Source organism: Myxocyprinus asiaticus, chromosome 48 (genome assembly GCF_019703515.2).
Source record: "Myxocyprinus asiaticus isolate MX2 ecotype Aquarium Trade chromosome 48, UBuf_Myxa_2, whole genome shotgun sequence".
Taxonomy (NCBI): domain Eukaryota; kingdom Metazoa; phylum Chordata; class Actinopteri; order Cypriniformes; family Catostomidae; genus Myxocyprinus; species Myxocyprinus asiaticus.
This window is the reverse complement of record NC_059391.1, coordinates 22,352,240-22,371,999: the sequence shown is the minus strand read 5'-3', so window position 1 is coordinate 22,371,999 and position 19,760 is coordinate 22,352,240. Positions and strand designations below refer to the sequence as shown.

The following is a 19,760-nucleotide window of genomic DNA, read 5'->3' as shown; positions in this document are numbered from 1 at the left end:
GAGATGAATTTGTCATTGTCTCCCGCCTCAGATACACTCACAAAAATGTATGTTTTATCTGGCCATATTTCCCTTTTGTTGTAGATAGACAGATAGATAGATATTTCCTCCGCTCCTCTAGGTGGCGGTAGCGCTCTGTTCTCTTCTGCGTTACTTCAGTTCATTGGTGAAGAAGTCGTGACAGCAGCGAGAGATTCATTCTTCTTAAACACTCAAACATTTACATTTAAGATGAAAGATGTCATCGGATACCTCAAACAACAGCAGAGCAAGAGTCCAACGCCTGAGATGGCATCGGAGTGGCACTCACTGGAGAATTTGTACAACAAAAAGTGTGGAAGATGCATGTTTATTCAGAGTGTGTGTGAATGTGGGCTAGCTGAGTCATTTAGCATGCTTAGCTAAAGGAGACTTATTTCTCATATACTTATTAATATTATGTGCTTTGTGCACTTTAAATAGGTAGTAAGCCTTTACTGCACCATGAAATCACTTTTTCATGATCTGTTATTTAATGTGTTGCATCTGAGATATGTTTTTGAAAATGATAGAGGCTTAAAAGTTGTATACGCTTTAAAATCACGTGTTGTTTGGAAGGGTGTAAATATATCAGATCACTGAATTGCTTGAGCTTCTTAAAGGGGTAGTTCACCCAAAAATAGTAATTCTTTCATCATTTACTCCCCCCTTATGTCGTCTCAATCTCGTATGACATTCTTCCGTGGAATACAAACGAACATAGAGATTTGATGTCTGTTTGTTCATATAATGCAAGTGAATGGTGACCAAATTTCCAAGCTCCAAAACAGGACATAAAAGCAGCATAAAATTAATCCATACGACTCGTGCTTAAATCTACGTCTTCTGAAGCAATCCAATCAGTTTTGGGTGCGAACAGACCAAAATATAACTCTATTTTCACTATAAATCTTGACATCAGCAGTCTCTTTGGCGAGCAAGCTCGATTACACTTCCTATAGCGCCATCTAGTGCTCTTCACATTTGTCAAGCACTTCTGTAATTGAGCTTGAGATGCATCTTGCAATGGCAAGATGTACAGTGAAAAAGGAGTTACATCTTGGTCTGTTCTCACTCTAAAACCGAGTTGGATTGCTTCAGAAGACATGGATTAAACCACTGGAGTTGTTTGGATTACTTTTATGCTGCCTTTATGTCCTTTTTGGAGCTTCACAGTTTTGTTCACGATTCACTTGCATTGTATGGACCTACAGAGCTGATGTTCTTCTAAAAATCTTCGTTTGTGTTCTGCAGAAGAAAGAAAGTCATACACATCTGGGATGGCATGATGAGTAAATGATGAGAGAATTTTAATTTTTGGAGCTTGAAAATTTGGTCACTATTCAATTGCATTGTGTGGCATACAGACATCAAATCTCCATTAAAATACCTTCATCTGTGTTCCTTGGGGAAAGAAAGTCATACGAGTTTGAGACAACATAAGGGTGAGTAAATGATGAGAGAATTATCATCTTTGGGTGAACTATTCCATTAAGAGGTTAAAAGTATAGATGAATAGATACTCTTAAACCAATTAGGGCAATTGCAGAATAGTTTGAGACCGTATCTGACACATTTTAGTCTTGCTAATGTGAATATGATTTTAATGCATACTTGTTTGCTCTCTCTTTTGAAAGATTGTGGCATCAGTTGACTCTGAAGTTGAGTGTCTTCGTGCAGGACACATATTTTGCCAAAGGGGACGGTCTCATTCAGGTATGATATCAGATAAGAATTTGGCTGGATCTATACACTTCAGACATGTTATCGGAAACATTTTAAACGCCTGATATTCTCATTTGTTTTACGCAGCTCTATGAAAACTTCCTCAGTGATTTTGAACACAGGTGAGAAGCATTTCTGATGATGCGACTTACTGATGTAACTATGACTCTTTGAAACAACTCCGTAAGTGATCATGTACATGGGCCTTATTTATTTTCCAGGAGCTATAAAGCAATTTGTCACTTTAAAACAGGGGTCAGGAACCTATGGCTCGCAAGCCACAAGTGGCTCTTTGTTAAAAATCAAGTGGCTCACCGGGTGTCTCACCATTCACCAACACATGATTGTTTAAAACTTTTCTAGAGATAATTTTCCTGCAGAAAGTGTGGGTGCGATTGCAAAGTATTTTGGTGATGTACCAGCCACTGTGGGGGGCAACCTGTAAGACTTCTCCGAGTGATACAGTATATGACAAGAAATTAGACAAAAAGACGCATGTTTGACTAAACGTGTGATTATATTTTGAAGAACAGACGAAAGAAAAGCCACAGATGCATATCTGATTTGATATGTGTGTGCAGTTAGCTCTGCTGTTCACGAGTGCAATGAAAGTGCTTCTCCAAGACACGCACATGCATAGAGTTCTGGGCCTCGTTTCCCAATAACTATTGATCTTAGCGGTTAAGAGCATTTTCTACGAGTGATTTTATGAACATTTGTTATTTTTTATGTGCGCCCAGGGTGTGAAATAGCAACCGCCACCCTCCAAATGCGATGAGGCTGAATCCATTTCGCAAGCTCCTCGTCCAAATGCAGGTATTTCTTGCGTGAGTAATTTTGCTCATCTACCCACAACAGGCGGGTGACCTGTAAGACATCTCGGAGTGACGCATGACAAGAAGTGCTGTTAGTCACAAAGACACGTGCTTGAAGAAACTTTATTATATAAGAACAGACAAAAGAAAAGCCGTCATTGCTTGTGTCGGATTCACTGTTTGTTCAGAGGCGTGCAGCTGGACCCTGTCTCATGGAACACGTGCATGTAAAGAGTTATCACTCCTTTTTCACTGTTTCATTCGTCTGAACACTATTTGCAAGAATAATGTTGTCTATGAGAATGCTGCAAATGATCTCCGATCATCTCAGGAGGTGCTGTGAGTTTCACTTTGTTTCCACGGAGCAGTTTGCTCTTACACAATGTGAGCGCAACTCTGAAGGTTTAGTAACATAACAGTATTCAGTACTGTGCAGAAGTCTTAGGCACATAAGATGTTTCACAAAAGCATTTGTCTTAAGATGGTTATTTTTGTCAATAGGAAATATAAATGTTAGACTCCCAAACATTACTTTTGCAAATAGAAAAGATTAGAATAGAAGAACAGGGAGCCCTGCAGCAGATGGCATTGTCCCCACAGAGCCCCCCCACTGAACATCGTGTCAGTCTGAGATTACATAAATAGACAGAAGCAACTGAGACAGCCTAAATAGATAGAAGAACTGTGGCGAATTCTCCAAGAAGCTTGGAACATCCTATCTGCCAACAACTAAGAAAAACTGTGTCCAGGTGTACCTAGGAGAATTGGTGCTATTTTAAAGGCAAAGGTGGTCACTGAATATTGATTGAGCTTTTTTTATGTTTACTGGACTTTGTATGACATTAAGTGATAAATGAAAACTATTTATGTCATTATTTTTGAAGACATCCTCACTATGCAACATTTTTCACAAGTGCCTAAAACTTTTGCACAGTATTGTATATATTTGTATTAAACAAAGACGAAATAATATGAGACACCTTGAACCTAAAATTTAGTTCTGTTTTATTTTCTTTAGGCAGCATAAACTGTATTACCAAAGCGCAATACAAACACATTCGATAATAACACACATTTGGCAGCATTTTTTTGGGAACACATGGGAATTTATTAGGCTTATTTATTATGATTATTATTTGTATTATCTTTACATTTATAATTGTCTTTAGTTCTTAATCTGTAGGTTATTAGTAATTTTTCACCTGTTGTCGTTGACGGATGCTGGCGTGATGGCAAATGGAGCCATTGGAGATGGTAAATGTTTGGATTTGGGGAGGTGGTTATATAAATTTTTTTTTGATATCTTCGTTATTTTAATTGCTTTTTCCGTTTAAAGTGCAATTTGAATTTAGAAATGTCTTTTATTTAAGTTTTTGGTGTTTCAGTAAATTAATTTAATTTTTAAAGCAAAATCAATAAAGTAAAAATATTTACTGACCCTCGGCAGGGAGGTTGATGATATAATCAGATATTGCGATATTTTTTAAGAAGATTATCGTTAAAATATTTTTTACATATCGCCCAGCCCAAAAGGGAAATTAACTTTTTCATTTTATGGAGACCCGCACAAACATGAGCACTCAATACAATATTGCAACATGTTACCTATTAATTGTTGCATATTTGTTTGTTTTTGAGTTGTTTATGGGCATAATAAAAATTTATTTTATTGAAAAACGTATTATTTTGTGCTATGCCTCTTTCGAGAAAAATGCATCAACCAAAAATAAAAAATTGGCTCCTTAGTGAAAAAAGGTTCCCGACCCCTGCTTTAGAACATAAGCTCATTGTGATAGTCTCATGTTTTTGAAAAGCTAATATGTAATATACAGTATAGATTATATGTTGAATGGTATTACAATTAATAAATGTCTTTGTTTTGACAGGATCAACCCACTGTCCTTAGTAGAAATCATCCTTCATGTTGTTAAACAAATGCCAGGTAACAGTTGTTCTTGAAACTAACTTCATTTTTGTATTTGGGGTCAGTTCGTTCTTTTCCGTAGCCCATAAAAACTAAAATATATGTATTAGTAAATGGTACATTTGTAAATAAATATATATAATAATATTAATATCTGCCTTGTTTTATCAACAGATCCAAATACTGCCATCAGCTTTCTTGAGAAAACAAAGGAGAAGGTAGAAAGTGGTTTTACTCTCTGAGATTTATTGTCAAGCTCTTATTAGAGGAGAGTTTAAGACGAGATTCACACCGTATTAAAAACTATTGTTTGTTGATTTACCCAATCAGGTGAAGGCCAGTGAAGAGGCCGTCATCCTCTGCAAAACCTCAATTGGTAGTCTCAAGCTTGTCATCAACGATCTCCCAGCGACAAAGGTCTTTTTTGGCAAATGTTTATCTATAATTACTTCCTTAGTTTTAATAAGAAGCACTCTGGAGTTCTTCTCTTACTAGAGCCCCACTTGTATTTGACACTTAGGAATGTCAAAGTTATCCACACACCTTGTGTTGTTCAAATTGTCTTATTTATATGTTTTTAAAATTTTGCAGAAATTAATCGAGGAAGTGGACGAGATGCTGAACAATCTACCAGGCGTGACATCGGTGCACGGGAGATTTTACGACCTTTCGAGCAAATATTACCGCATCATCGGCAACCACGCCCTGTACTATAAGGACGCCCTCCGGTACTTGGGTTGCGTGGAAGCAAAAGATTTGTTAGGTAAACCTTCTGACTTCTTTTTGATGTTTACATTTAATGACTGACATCGCCCTCTAGTGGCAGCTCAAACCTCTTACAGAAATCAATTTGAAGTATATGCTTCATTTCAGTTGAAAATATGAAAAGATGCTGGTACAATTTGAACTGTGGTTAAATATTCACTATCACTTTGTGATTATATCACAACAGAGGCAGAGCAGCAAGAAAGAGCTTTCACATTGGGTCTGGCAGGCCTGCTCGGAGAGGGTGTGTACAACTTTGGCGAATTGGTAAGTTTCTTCAATGCATTGTTTGGACTGTATACCTGTTTCATAGGTTTGAAACAGTCAACTTTACCTAGACTGAAGCAAACTGCCTGTCTGGCACAGTAGATGATTTTGGTTGCAGTAACAACATGAATTTGATACTTTAAGCTGATGCACCCCATCCTGGAATCATTGAGGAACACAGACAAACAGTGGCTGATAGACACGCTCTACGCATTTAACACAGGCAATGTGGAGCGATTTCAAGCCCTGAAGACCGCCTGGGGCCAACAGGTGAGCAAACAAGTTATTATATTGGAAATGCCATAATTGAGCTCAACATTAAAGCGATTTCATTACAAATGTAGCCAAGAAGATTTTAAGTACAAATTAATTTATATTGTTACAATCCAATCCAATATGAATGTGAATCTGCATGACTTTTATATTGTATTTACAAATGGATTTTGTTTCTCTCCAAAGCCTGATCTTGCAGCTAAAGAGGACAAACTCATGCAGAAGATACAGTTACTCTGTGTAATGGAGGTATAAATGTTATTTATCTCAAAGGAAACTTGAAATTTGCTCTAAATGGTAACATTGCCATTAAGTTAATTGGTACATAATTATAAATGATAAAAATAAGCACAAAAGGAGTTACTACTACTGTAAACAACTATACTAAAAATTGTTAATGATTGATTGTTATGCATAGATGACTTTCACGAGGCCAGCCAATCACAGGCAGCTGACTTTTCAGGAAATCGCTCAGAGTGCCAAAATCCAAGAGAATGAGGTTTGTTTGTTTTTTTCTCTTTTAACACACAATAAAACAAATGACAGTTTTCCAGACAGATTACACCTGTTATTAATGGAGGATTTTCAGTCACCATTAAGAGTGCAGTTCAATCCTGGGCTAGTCTTAATCTGTGTCTGGGAAATCTGTCCAGACATTCCAGTGATTATCCTCTTCCTCAGGTGGAGCTGTTGGTGATGAAGACTCTGTCCGTCGGACTGATCAAGGGAAGCATTGATGAGGTGGACCAGAAAGTTCACATGACCTGGGTTCAACCCAGAGTTCTGGACTTGCAGCAGGTAAGTCCACCTTAATGGACTTCTCGAGCAGTTTTTGTTTTAGCCTTATTGGGTTTTCAATAATTTAATATTTAGTGTTGACCAAGTTTTCTTTCCCATCTCCACAGATTAAGGGCATGAAGGATCGTCTGGACCTTTGGTGTGGAGATGTCAAGAACATGGCCATGCTGGTGGAACACCAAGCTCAGGATGTCCTTACATAGAAATGCCCTGTACACTGTCTGATCCATCCAAATTGCCCCTAAATTGCATTCTCCCTAAGTCTCCAGTTCTTTGTGTGATATGTCAGTATGTTCATTATGTCATTAAAGCAACTTGTTTTCAGTACTGCTCTTTTATTTTTGATTTTATTATTTTATTTTTATTCTCTGTGGCACTATGAAAATTCCTCTTTGTTTTGAGGAACCCGACTCATTAGACAAAACAGTGGCATGAGTTGAGGGCGGACCTATCTGTTTGATCTAAGGTAGGCGGGGGTGTATTCAAAAGCATATTTATTTTTGCTATTCGGTTTGGTGGGGCAGGAATTACACACTTCAGCTTTAACAAAATGTATGAAAGAATCGTGAGCATAAATACATTTGTCGTATAAATGAACATGTCATTTCTGTATTAGTGGCTTAATTCAGCAGCATTACAGAAAAGCAAGAATATAGTTTGGTTCAGAGCCATGTTAGAGATGAACATTCCCATTAAGGGGCAATATTTGTCCCTGGATTTTTTTCTGGGGCACTTTTTATCTTTATGAGTGCACATGTTTTCTAAACATATTTTTAAAAATGTCATATTCTTCAATTTAATGTATTTATTGACATAACTTATCTCTTAGGCGTCATGCAATGATTTGTAATATGTAGGCCTAGAATAGAATGTTAAGAAATATATCAGATGTTAGAACTCATTATGATGGCTTTTTGACCCCACATTTTGAATTTGGGGGGCTTTTTTCACTTTTGGTAGAATTTTTGCCCCAAGGCCCCATTATTTTCTGACCCTGGTTCATGTGTGACCTTGCTAAACTCCGAAATCGAATTGAAATGCTGTTACTCCCACTCACAGGAATTATAGTGACCACATCCTGTCCTGAAACAATGCAACTTAAACAAGCAGTATGAAATCACAGTGGGCTAAGACTGAAAAGAAACAATGTTTTTAGGCCTACTATTGTACAGACCAAATACGTTTTCCTTGGTCAAAGCTTTCTGCAGATATTTTTGGTGGTTAGCTTTGATAGATCTGATTCACCTTTGTATATAAGCAACATCTTTCGATTGTCTCAGAAGAGATCATTTTTTGTAATCATTGTAGGATCATCTGACTTTGTATTATGGGACCAAATTGTGGCTGCACAGCAGTTTGTTTGTTTTTTTGTTGTTTTTTTTTTTTTTTCATTCTTGAAATGTTAAAATGTTTTACCCATCCAGCACATCTATCAATAGATTAATAGCATCCCTGACTTTAGTGCTTAACTGCTTAATCTCACTGCTGCAAAAACAATCCTCAGCCAATTGTTTTAGGAAAATGAACACAGAGGAATTAGGAACGGACGCTATCACTCAACTGAATTACATAAATGACCTCTTTTAAATAATTTGGGTGAAACATGGCTACAGTAAAGCAACTGAAAGAATTTAGATTAAGACACCTTGAGAAGCTGACTTACTACATAGTTGTACATTTTATTGGAAGCCTTTTTTTTTGCCTATATCTAAATTATTTTAAATCTTTAAAAAAAAATACAAATAAATGACAGAGTCATTCAGTTATGTTGGTTGCTGACCTCTAAACAGCAATTGTACAACATACAATGACCATGACTTTTAGAATAAAGGATAGGCTAAATATTTCTATTTATTCAGACCAGTGTGCCACCAGTTGAGTACATTCATTTTATTTATCAAAGGTTAAATAGGCTTCATAAGGAGGAATGCACAGAGGCAGACAATTTATTCTCCACCAGCTCCAGGACGTTTCTTGTAGTCCTCCAAATGTGCCAGGATCCAGCTGGAAGGCCCCAGGATGGTCACAAACATGATCGTCATTGCGATAACTTGCTCCTGCATCAAGATCACAATGCAAATAATGAGATGTTGAACTGCAGTAGTCAATATTGTACTTTTAAATGTTGCATACGAATGCACAAAACTAAAGGTAAACAAGAATGGGATTTAATTTACTAGCAACAAGGATGGCACTGACTTTATCAATATTGAAAAATTAAAATATATCAGATTAACACGTGATTGCATATTTAAGCATATACTGATATACATTTTTCAGTCTATTTTTACAATGTACTCATTTCAATTTTATGACAAATTTTCATCAAAATGAATTGAGTAATCTTTAAAGGAATATCTCACCCAAAAATGAAAATTCTCTCATCGTTTACTCATCCTCATGCCATCCCAGATGTGTATGACTTTCTTTCTTCTGAAGAACACAAACCAATATTTTTTGAAGTATATCTCAAATCTGTAGGTCCATACAATGCAAGTGAATGGTGACCAGAACTTTGCAGCTCCGAAAAGCACATAATGGTAATCTATACGACTCCGGTGATTAAATCCATATCTTCAGAAGTAATATGAAAAGTGTGGGTTATATGTTTTTACTATAAATCTTCACTTTCACTTCCACATTCTTCTTTTGTTTTTGGCTATTTGCATTCTTCATACATATCGCCACCTACTAGTCTGGGCTGGTCAAAGTTGGAGAGTAATTGTAAAAAAAAAAAAAAAAAAAAAACTTAAATATTGAACTGTTTCTAAACTACACCTATCATATCACTTCTGAAGACATGGATTTAACCACTGGAGTCGTGTGTATTATTTTCATGCTGCTTTTATTTGCTTTTTGGAGTTTCAAAGTTCTTGCCACCATTCATTTGCATTGTACCTACAGTGCTGAGATATTCTTTTAAACATCTTTGTGTGTTGATGAATATGACATAAAAGAAAGTAATACACATCTAAGATGGCATGAGGGTGAGGAAATGATGAGAGAATTTTCATTTTTGGGTGAACTATCACTTTAAATGGTGTACATATGAATTTAGAGTAAATGTAAAGTATTTAATTCAAATGAATGAGAAGTATTAACTTTAAGAACGTTTTAAACAATACAGTTTGTTAACTGACAAAGCAACTACATTATTTGGCATTAAATGAACACGTATTATAGTTAGCAAAGTTAAGCATATTTAAATACAGAGAAGATTTAAAATAAAAAAAAAGCAACAGACTGTAGATAGGCCATGGTCTAGTCATATTATTACTGCTTTTTTCCCCATGCATTCCACAGGTGTAAAATATATTCCATTTAAAGTAAAATAGCCAAAGCTGGTTGCATTTTTGTGCCTTTTCCCCAAGAGACTACACAGCAGTTTTAAATTGTGCACAACTATGTGACTTTATTTGTCCACAACAAGGTCATAAATTTGGCTGTTCTCCAGGACGATCTACTTCAGCCGAGAGGGCACAAGAATATATTTTAATACATATAAATTAAAAACTCAAATAGTTTCCTCATTCTATTGACCTATATAAAAATATTGATAAAACGGGAAAATTAAAGACGCGCCATTTCCTCACACTGTACGTGAGAGCGCAAAAACGATCAATGGCGTTAATCGTATTTGTCCCGTCTCACTTATAATTACACTGGCCAGCAATTATTTATGCACAGTTAATCATAACAGACTTAAACTGTTTTATAACATATTCAGATATTTAAACAGTTATTAGGAGAAACTCTGTTTAACGTTTCGTTTTTGCGCACACTAACTGGCGCGCTCCATGTAGTCTGGTTAAAGTGCGCAGCAACTAGTCGCATAAAAGTCAACTCATACTCACCCCAGTGGACAACACATGTTTGGCTGGCTTAGCTGAAATATTGGCTTTGGGTATGATTCGATGCCTCATCGCACCCCTCAGCAGGTTGAAAGAGCGATTCAAACCCGACATTGTCCTCTTTTTGGGGATGCGTTGTTGGATTTATCCAAAGGGTGAAGTATAGCGCCAATTGCGCACGGCTCAGGCGGTCTGGTCTGGTCTGGAAATATGCCCCGCTGTGAAAGAGAGAGCTGCAGTTTCTTGCTCACCTGCCAAGTGCTATTTAAGGTCATGATAAGAAAAAATAAAAAAGAATTAAGGGGTGTGTGCGTATACCAATCCACGGCGCCTGCGATAAGTGCTCTTATATTTAATTGGCTGTCTGCTGCTGACACTTTCTCTTTGGCTGTCCTCGTTTTTCCTCCCGAAACAGACACTAGCCCACCAGTTAGTTGGGAGGGAACCGTTTTGGACAGAACGCCCTCGATCGATAGAGGATTTTTAGTTTACCTCGGTTTTAAGCTCCCAAAACTTCGCGCCTCACACAACCGATCACCTTACTATCCACCTGTTTATCTCTAGGAGAAATCTGAGGGTAGATATCTGAAGCGCTATATACCTGTTGTGTATAGTTGTGTGAAGACGCTGCAGATGGAGTGTGAGAGTCCACTGAACTGCAGGCAGATGGCTGCATAATGCAAGATGTGTGTCATAATGTGCAAAGGCTTTCCTAGGTGCACGAATGTGTTCAGTCGCGCACTGGACTTCAAACAGCTTTACTGTAAAGTCTAAATGGTCACATTGATAATGTCAGTGTTGATGCACATATGGCTGAGACTGGATTATGTATTGATTTGCCACTTATTTTGATGCTGCCAAGTATTGTTTTAATAATTGGCTACTAGTCCCTGCATTAAAATGACGAAAATGTCCTTGCTTTTATTAAATGGAGCACTTGCATCACAGTCAGAATGTAGCCAAGCTTGCACCAAATGAAAATCACAGTGTTGAAAGTTAAAGATAACTTTTGAACTTGGAGCAAGGAACTGTTAAACTACTGTGGTCAACCACAACTACGGTTTGTAGACTTTCTTATGCTTCACAAAAAATTACCAGAAGGTGGAGCTATTGATATTCATGTATTCAACGGTCCCAAAAATAACCTGAATAAAGTACCATGCAATATCTAACTTATTAACAATATTATAAGCCTAATATTTTGAGTTGCCTACTTTAAGCCTTTTCCTTTTTTTTTTTTTTTCTCCTCAAAATAGTGTATGCTGACCAAATTAGTCATGTCTGACAATATGATCGGCTTAGATAAAAGGTTTTCATTTCACTAAACGTACACATTATTTAAATAATTTGATAATTTACAAATATTTCAATATTTAAAATAAATCATAAATTCTCTTCAGACACTACTACACCACTGCTTGAGAGGGTGAAGTCAGTTCCCCTCAAGTTCAGGCAAATGCCCTAGCAGAGTAACCACAGGTGTAGTTCATCACTATAACTAGGTTTTAACTATGTTGTATTAGGACATGTTCCCCTAAGTTTGACAAACATAAAGAGTCAAAATATGTCTTGCCTAACTTTTGAACAGAATATCTATTGTTTTAGAATTAAACCTTACAAACTTTCCAAGCAAAACTTGTGAAATGGTTTGCTTGGAAAGTGTACTCATGCTATCATTCTTTTCAAATAAATGCTTCTCGGTTTACTATTTTGTACATCTACTGTACATTGTACTTTACATCTACTATCAGAATGGTTTGCTGCAAGAAAGTTGTGTGACCCTGGATAAGTGAAACTATCTACTGGCTAAAAGCATGGTGACAGTCATAATATTTGCTTACTTTGCAGTTTTGTTTTAAGCCTGGATCCTTACTGTAATAAAAATCTAAGTCATGTGAGATATAAATTTCCCCCGCTAGACAAAGGACATACTCTGAGAGTTTATCGCCATAAAGTTTACACTGAACACTCTCCAGCACACGTTAAGTTAAGGGAGGGAAGGAAGCCATTTCTCTCCGAGCAGAAAACACGTCTGGCTCACATGATCTGATCTCTCCTTTTGCAGCTGTTGGGACTTTGGTAGTGAGATAGAGGCATTTAAGGTCATATGAAATACCTCAGCCGCCTTGTATGAATAAATCTCTATGTGTACATACAATGACCTCTGTTGATTAAATAAAGTGCAATTAAACAAATAAAGCGACTGAAGCAAATCTACGAGCAAAATATAACCATATATGACACCCAAATCAAGGGATATATTCATAGAAAACATGTTAACATATCTGGTTTAACCTGAGGATGATTTATTACTTTTATTTATAAAACATGACCGACATTGTCAGAATTCTGGTTGTAAACTATTAACACACAGAAAATGTTGTAAGTGAACTTAAACCAAAAAAGCATTAGTTTTTAGAAATTATCCTATCCTATCTGAGCAGTGGACATCATTACACAGCAGACAAAAACATTTAGTTTTCCCCCAAATATCTGACATAAATAGATTTACTTTGAATTATAGACATTACAAAATATGCCACACTGTACATACTGTAGACGTCCTACTCCAGCTAACGGTAAACAAAGTTCTGTGTTGTGAACATTCCTGATTGTTGTCTTGCATTCAACAACTTCAGTTTCTGAAACCCTGAAAACACAACAGTCAAGATTATGGAAGGCAAACTAAGTCAACTCAAGAATTTACAGTTTCACACATTGAGGTATCATGGGTTATTGATTCACACCTTTGAGAACTGCGTACCAGCTTTTCAACCCTGAATTAGATATAATGTCATCAACGTCAGGTACAAACCGTCTTCCATCTAGGAAAAATTAAACAGTTCATGCAATCACAATACATCCTGAATAACAACAGAACAAAAACTAGACACATATCATATTTGCTTTGGATGTGCAGGTTTAATATTTATTTACAATGCTCTATAATCCAAACAGGCTATTGATTTGATTACTCTAAAGTGTATTGAGGAAGCCAGACAACACTCACGTTTTCCTTTTAGGTAAAGCATTGACTGTGGTCCCCAGTTCTTAGACAATGTGGTCTGTTATATCAAGACATTTACAGTAAATGCATAAGAAAAAGACAACATTAAATGCACAAGGTAAAAATGTAGAGTCACTATCCAAAAAAAAAAAAAAAAAAAGGTACCTTTTGAATGCAATGACACTCGATCACCAGTAGAAATAACACAACTGAGCAAGTCCATAAAATCCACATTCTTGATATCTATATGCAAAAGAGAAGTATAGATATGTATTGATAAAAATATATCTATCACTAGTTTATGCTAATGTATGCTAAACACAAAATAATATGCATATTTACCATTTTCGTTGGATCAAGAATTGTTAATGATCAGAAGAAACAAACTATCTGAACGGTCCAGTTCTCTTCTCCTCTATTTATGTCCTTCTTTAACAACAGGACCCAAGGTTCGATACAACCCCCTGAGAGAGACATCACTTGCTTGTACCTTGTCCTATCATGGGAACGCTCACTACATTAACCTGCACAAAAAGCTTGACGTCAAGAGCACCACTGCTATAATGAAGATCAATAGGATGAGGTTTTCCCAACAACATTGTCTCTAAAATTCAACACATGAGAAAAACACTCATGTTTTTTCTGACACTCACCTTTTTCTCAGTCTATTGTAATTCAACCTTAAAAACCAAAATGAGATTACTTGCTTGAATGAAAATTTACCTTTTTTATGGATTCAAGTGACCTTGTCAGATTCAGTAGGTTTTACCATTTTAAAATAATATATTAAAATAAGATTTTTAAAATAGGGCAGGATTTAAATCTCTTTATGGAACAACATTAGATTTACATAGAAATACAGCAAAAGTCATTGATACATAACAATATGACAGCTCAAAAAAAAAACAACAAATGACAAAACGAAAATATCCAGCTAAATCTGTCACACAAGGACTGTGAGTAAAATAAAAGGGAATGACTGACACTGACAAACTGAAAGAAATTCCCTTAGAAATACTGTTACTTCAATGTCTCAGAGATTCAAGAGACAGGCCACATTTCTGTACAACAAAAACATTCCAGAACAAGTATCAAGAAATGTGGGAAAACGTAAACATTGTCGTCAAATGCCTAAAGTTTAAAGTTGTCAAAGTTTTTTTATTTTGATTTATTTATGGATATAGAGGATATAATATATTCTCAAAAAAATATGTTCTACAAATAAGCAATCAAATAATACACAAACAATGGTGGGAATGAACAGATATGAATAAATATTTAATAAATAGAATGTGCAATCAAACTCTTGAGAGAGTAGTTGTATATGTGAAATGTAAATTAGAGCATCTTTATTTTCCTCTTTTAACTTAGAAGAAAATGAAAACGGAATCACTTGTTGATATATAAATCTGGATCACTACAATAAGCATGTTGTTCCAAAGCTACAACTGCACATTAAACTGCACCTTGGTGGATTTGAATATCGATCGGACAATTTGCGTCAAGCACTGGCCAAACTCCTCCAAAATCATTCTCTCAGCATGAGGCAAAATGTACCCTTCCTTCTCAGCCTCTTCAGCCTGGGCAAGAAGACAGCCGCATGCGGCTTCCACTACATCGGGCGTGATGCACGCTAGAGGACACCTATCAACGGAGACACCCTCAGTGACCAAAGGAATAACAAAACCCTACTGCTCTCATTTACTACCATTTGAAAAATAACAAACAAAGCACGGCAGAAACAGCAGCCTGTAACCTCAATCTGGACAACACCAGGGCTAGTATGCAGTGTTGCTATAAATGTAACCGTTCCTAGAAATCCATATCCATTCCACATTTAAAGTGACATCGAGGACCTTTCAATTCACATGATCTATCAAGAAACAATCTATCGTGATTTCAAAAGACTTAAGCACTTATTTTTACGATTAAAATACAATCAACACATCAATCAGTTGCCACATCGCTGAGGGTTCCACTCATTGCCATGACTGACTCTAATTACATGTATGTGCTTGCGGTGTCACACTATCAATGCCATACGAGTGGAGGCTGGTGGGAAACGCATACTAAATGTAAACATGGTCACGGGATATAGAAGAAGTGAGGTTGTTCACACTCTTTAATAATGCCACTTGAGGATACAAGCTGCTTGTGCGATGGAAGAACCCATTACATTTGGCTGTTCCTGCAATTAACTTGCTGCATTGAGTAATACAAATTGTGGCCAGAGCAACATTCTTTTAGACCCGAAAGAGTGCTCATCTGCAACTGTGTCGCCTCTCCAAAAAAAATGTCCAAAATGTCATGTCCAATAGCAGAGATCAACGTAATGGTTTTAGTTTGAGTAACACTGTGTCCTAACCAATCACGATGCCATAAAGTAACAAGTGATAAAAGCTATTTCTTCCATATAAATCTTTTTTGTCTTAGATGCAACTTTAACAAGCGACAGGAAACTTGAGTCAATTGTTTGGTTTCTATTTTTTATGGCGTTGTGTTGGGTAGCCCTGCCCACAGACCAAAATAATTGGTCTAAAATCTAAAATATGCCTTTTTTGTCCACTGGAAATTTGTGGAAGGTATTTAAATGTTTTGTCTTAACAGTTGACACCCAGGTACACAACAGTACAATGAACTGTACTTTGTCAAATTATTTATGGCGTCTACTCTCATTAAAATCTATGATAGGGACATTAAAAATGACAAAAACTATTTTCATTTTTAAGTGAACTATCCCTTTTAATTATGCAGCATTCTGGTGGTAAGTCAACATGCATGTCATGATTTTGATTGAGTCATACTTGACCATGCAACCCCACAATTCCTGGTATGGTGTGGTGACCTTAATTAACTGAACCTTGCCACTTTTTCCTTCACCCATGAAAAAATACAGCTAAAACACATTTTTTCATTATTAGTGTACTGTTTCACATTTTTACAGTGTCTTACTGGTCTAACATTTATCTGGCTAGATAGCAGATGCTGGAATCAGGGCTGTCTAATGCAGTGCTCTTCTTCTGAGGACTTCTCTTATAGTTTCGACAACCAACACACTTACAGGTGGATGTGCACATGATTTTGGCCTGTGTGGGGTTGCAGTGTAGACAAGTAACTCACACTACTACAAACATACTACTTAACAAAGACCAGCCGAAATAAACCAGCATGGCATAGTTACCTCATAACACTCACAGTAGTTCTTCAGGCAGCTAGAGCGCTTGCAGTTGCAGCCTTTTGTGTGACAACTCTTGACATTCCCTTGTTTCCTTTTGCTGATCTTAGGTCGGAAAGCCCCTGGATTCCTTTCCAGACAAACCTTAGAAACAATGAAAACAAACAATATAAAATGTAATATCATACATATGCATACATGTGTATATGTATATAGAGAGGGATGGATGGATGGGACATATTAAATTGCCAAGATGCTATGTATTCATTATATAGAGACTTCTGTGCTGTTGTTCACCTTTATAGCATTGCACCTCTCTGATTCATGCTCAGTATTATTGTAGCAGTTTGTGCATTTGCAGTTACTGCAGATCTCTCCATTGGCAAAATATTCACAGTAACTGCCAGAGAAATTGTTTGGTAAGAGCTGACGTGGACACAGTTGGTTTCACTGTACAGAATTATCAATCATCATGACTAATGGACAAATCTGATCACAGTGCTAAATAAAAATATTGCTGCATAACACAACCATGACTCAGCAGAGGTCATATTGAACCAAACAGAAAGCTGTAATTATTTACTCCAAAAAATAATACTTACAGTTTTAGACACTGAGATTTGGTGCAGTTGCAAGGTCGCTTTGATTTTTCCCAGTTCACACTACTCACACTACAAAGATCAGTTACATTGTCAAAATTGTAGGTAAAACTTGTCGTTTGTTTGGCACGGACAGGAAAGCTGTGACGTTTTACAGAAATTATACTCATACCTCTCACTGCCTTTGTTTTGACCCTCCTCTTTCTGCCCAACAGTCGGAGGATGTGTAGGGCAAATTGTGATAGAGCTGAAAGATACAAAAAAACAAAAAAAAAAACTTTAAATAGTGGAATAAGCAAATCTTGAACATTTTTACAAATTTGTACAATTCCCAGTTTTTTTGACCAATTAATTTCCATGACCTTATGACCGCTTGACTGATTGTTGAATAAGGATTTTTTTTTTTTTTTTTTTTATCATTTTATAGCGGTTATTGGGGTGCATTTCCATTTGTGTGGCATATATTTTGAATGAATATATTTAAACAATTTTAATTATTTGTGCATAACTGTCTCCAATAAGACCCTCAACAGACGTTTTTATACTGGCTTGTGTGGAAATTTTACTCTACACCAGCACTCCCAAAGAGCAATATCTAGCTGGTGAAATATTTTAGAACAGAGCAAAACTAATAAAAAAAAAATAAATAAAAAAATTAAAAAAAAAGTATATTCGCTATAGAAATTTTTACTTTTTAAGATTCTACTAATTTGACTTTTCCAGGCCTGGAAAGCACGATTTTAACATTCCCTTATATTAAAAAGTTTATTTATGACTGTGGAAAGCCTGGTTAAGCATTTGCCCGACATTTGAAATTGGCTGATGGCAATGTTGACTTCCCGAAGCTTAAACATTACCTGTGATGCATAAAGTCCTGGCATGAGGTTGAATGTGACATCTGGAGATGACAGGTGGGTCTGAGAGGGTCCAGGCGGCACCGTTGTCTTGCATTTGATGGCAGACCAGAGCCAGAGAGATAATGTGAAATTACCCAATTTAACTTACCACTTTCCAATTTGTATTTATTCACATTTACATTTAGTTCACCCAAAAATTTAAATTCTGTTATCACTTACCCTCATTTTGTTGTTTCTCACCATACATTTTGTATGCCTTCAGAACATTTAGATGAACACAGTCACTGAACACTTATGATACATAGACTGCTTTTATTACACTTTTGGGTCCTTTTTTAACTTTAAAAGTGAGTCATAAAAAAACTGCCATTGTATGGATATCAGTGTACCGGTCATCCTTTATAATTCTTTCTTTTGTGTTCAGTGGCAAGTCATACTGGTTTGGAATGACATGAGGCTGAGTAAATGATGGCAGAATTTTCATTTTTGTTGAACTATTCCTTTAAAGCTATTTAAAGGTATTAGTGACTTTATTTTCACCTCTTTAACTGGGAGGGCAGGGCTCCGTAGAACAGCTCTGGACTGATGGGTGGGAAAGAGACTCTGTGCTGTGATCTCGCATCATTTGACGGGGACTGCAGTGGTTCAATACAACAACCTGCCCTCCGCCGTTCGCATCACACGCAACCTACACAGACCATTGTTTACAACTGAAAATGGGTTCAAAACCACTTACCTGTGCCATTTTCAGAAATTAAGATTATACATTCCATTTATAAGTTAAAAAATTACTAAATACAATGAAAATTCTGTCATAATTTACTCACTCTCATGTGTTTCAAACACATATGACTTTCCTCCATGTAACAAAAAGATTCAATGAAAGCCAATGGCAACCGAGGCAAAAATTCTGCCTAACATCTCCTTTTGTGTTCCACAGAGGGGAAAAAGTAATATTGGTTTGAAACAACATGAGGTGGTTGAGTAAATGATGATTTCAGGTGAACTCTCTTTAAATGGCACAGTAAGAACTCATAACAGTCAGTGTCACAATTTGTTTTGTATTTTAAAGGTGAGGTGTGTAATTTCTGCTCCACTAATGCACCAATTGGAATTGCAAAAAAAAAAACTAAAAAACATGACTGTTTCCAAAGACTTCCCTGTCTTGCACTCTTCAACCAAATAGTAGTCATGCCCAAACTCACACCATTGCTTGAGCCAGAAGATGATTTGTTGAACCAATCAAACAAACAGTTTTTCATGGACTTTAAAAGTCTGATTTCTGTCAGACTGAAGCATTAATTAACTTTTTAAAATGTGGTGTAAAAGCGTTACACATCTCTACTCAGTCTAAACATTATTATTATGCTTTACACAATGATTATAAGGATGAAAGTGAAGTAAAGCAGAGCTTGTATAGTTAGAACAATCCAGAAACAAATTGTGTCATCTTCTGCCTTTGGACATCACTATTAGCACAACAGATAACATACATCTGATCTGCACCAAAATCAACACAAAGAATGTAAGAAATGCACGTGGCTGTAAAGTTTTTCATGTTGTTGTGACTGTTGTGCATCTCGCTGAAGCTGACTTGTTAGATACTATGAAGCAAGAGGTCAACCGGAAAACGTCTCTGTTATATCCTCAGCTGACGTCCTTTCTTCACTGTTTCGACTGTGCATA

General features: G+C 36.4%; 2 protein-coding genes across 2 annotated transcripts; one reads left to right on the top strand and one right to left on the bottom strand.

Moving 5' to 3' along the window:
* The first annotated feature begins 165 nt into the window (after positions 1–165).
* On the top strand, positions 166–6,912 carry LOC127437570 (26S proteasome non-ATPase regulatory subunit 13-like). Its single transcript, XM_051692575.1, has 13 exons — positions 166–332; positions 1,656–1,734; positions 1,831–1,865; positions 4,445–4,500; positions 4,657–4,700; positions 4,813–4,899; positions 5,074–5,245; positions 5,435–5,514; positions 5,659–5,784; positions 5,974–6,036; positions 6,206–6,286; positions 6,469–6,585; positions 6,693–6,912. The coding sequence occupies exons 1-13, from the start codon at positions 232–234 to the stop codon at positions 6,786–6,788; spliced, it is 1,137 nt and encodes a 378-aa protein (XP_051548535.1). The 5' UTR covers positions 166–231; the 3' UTR covers positions 6,789–6,912.
* Positions 6,913–12,782: 5,870 nt separating this feature from the next.
* On the bottom strand, positions 12,783–16,721 carry LOC127437682 (spexin prohormone 2-like). The gene is made up of 6 exons (XM_051692749.1): positions 16,625–16,721; positions 13,786–13,967; positions 13,609–13,686; positions 13,447–13,501; positions 13,184–13,261; positions 12,783–13,086 (listed from the first exon to the last, which is right to left on the bottom strand). The coding sequence occupies exons 2-6, from the start codon at positions 13,786–13,788 to the stop codon at positions 13,010–13,012; spliced, it is 291 nt and encodes a 96-aa protein (XP_051548709.1). The 5' UTR covers positions 13,789–13,967; positions 16,625–16,721; the 3' UTR covers positions 12,783–13,009.
* Positions 16,722–19,760: the final 3,039 nt, after the last annotated feature.

Excerpts from the sequence above, each read along its gene's own strand:
- LOC127437682 (XM_051692749.1), bottom strand. Across the intron at positions 13,502-13,608 it reads AGTGTCATTGCATTCAAAAG|ACCACATTGTCTAAGAACTG; the intron begins GTACCTTTTTTT and ends TTGATATAACAG. Across the intron at positions 13,087-13,183 it reads CTGGTACGCAGTTCTCAAAG|GGTTTCAGAAACTGAAGTTG; the intron begins GTGTGAATCAAT and ends TTGTGTTTTCAG.
- LOC127437570 (XM_051692575.1), top strand. The coding sequence starts at position 232 with ATGAAAGATGTCATCGGATACCTCAAACAACAGCAGAGCAAGAGTCCA. Across the intron at positions 4,501-4,656 it reads TGTTGTTAAACAAATGCCAG|ATCCAAATACTGCCATCAGC; the intron begins GTAACAGTTGTT and ends TTTTATCAACAG. Across the intron at positions 4,900-5,073 it reads ACGATCTCCCAGCGACAAAG|AAATTAATCGAGGAAGTGGA; the intron begins GTCTTTTTTGGC and ends AAAATTTTGCAG.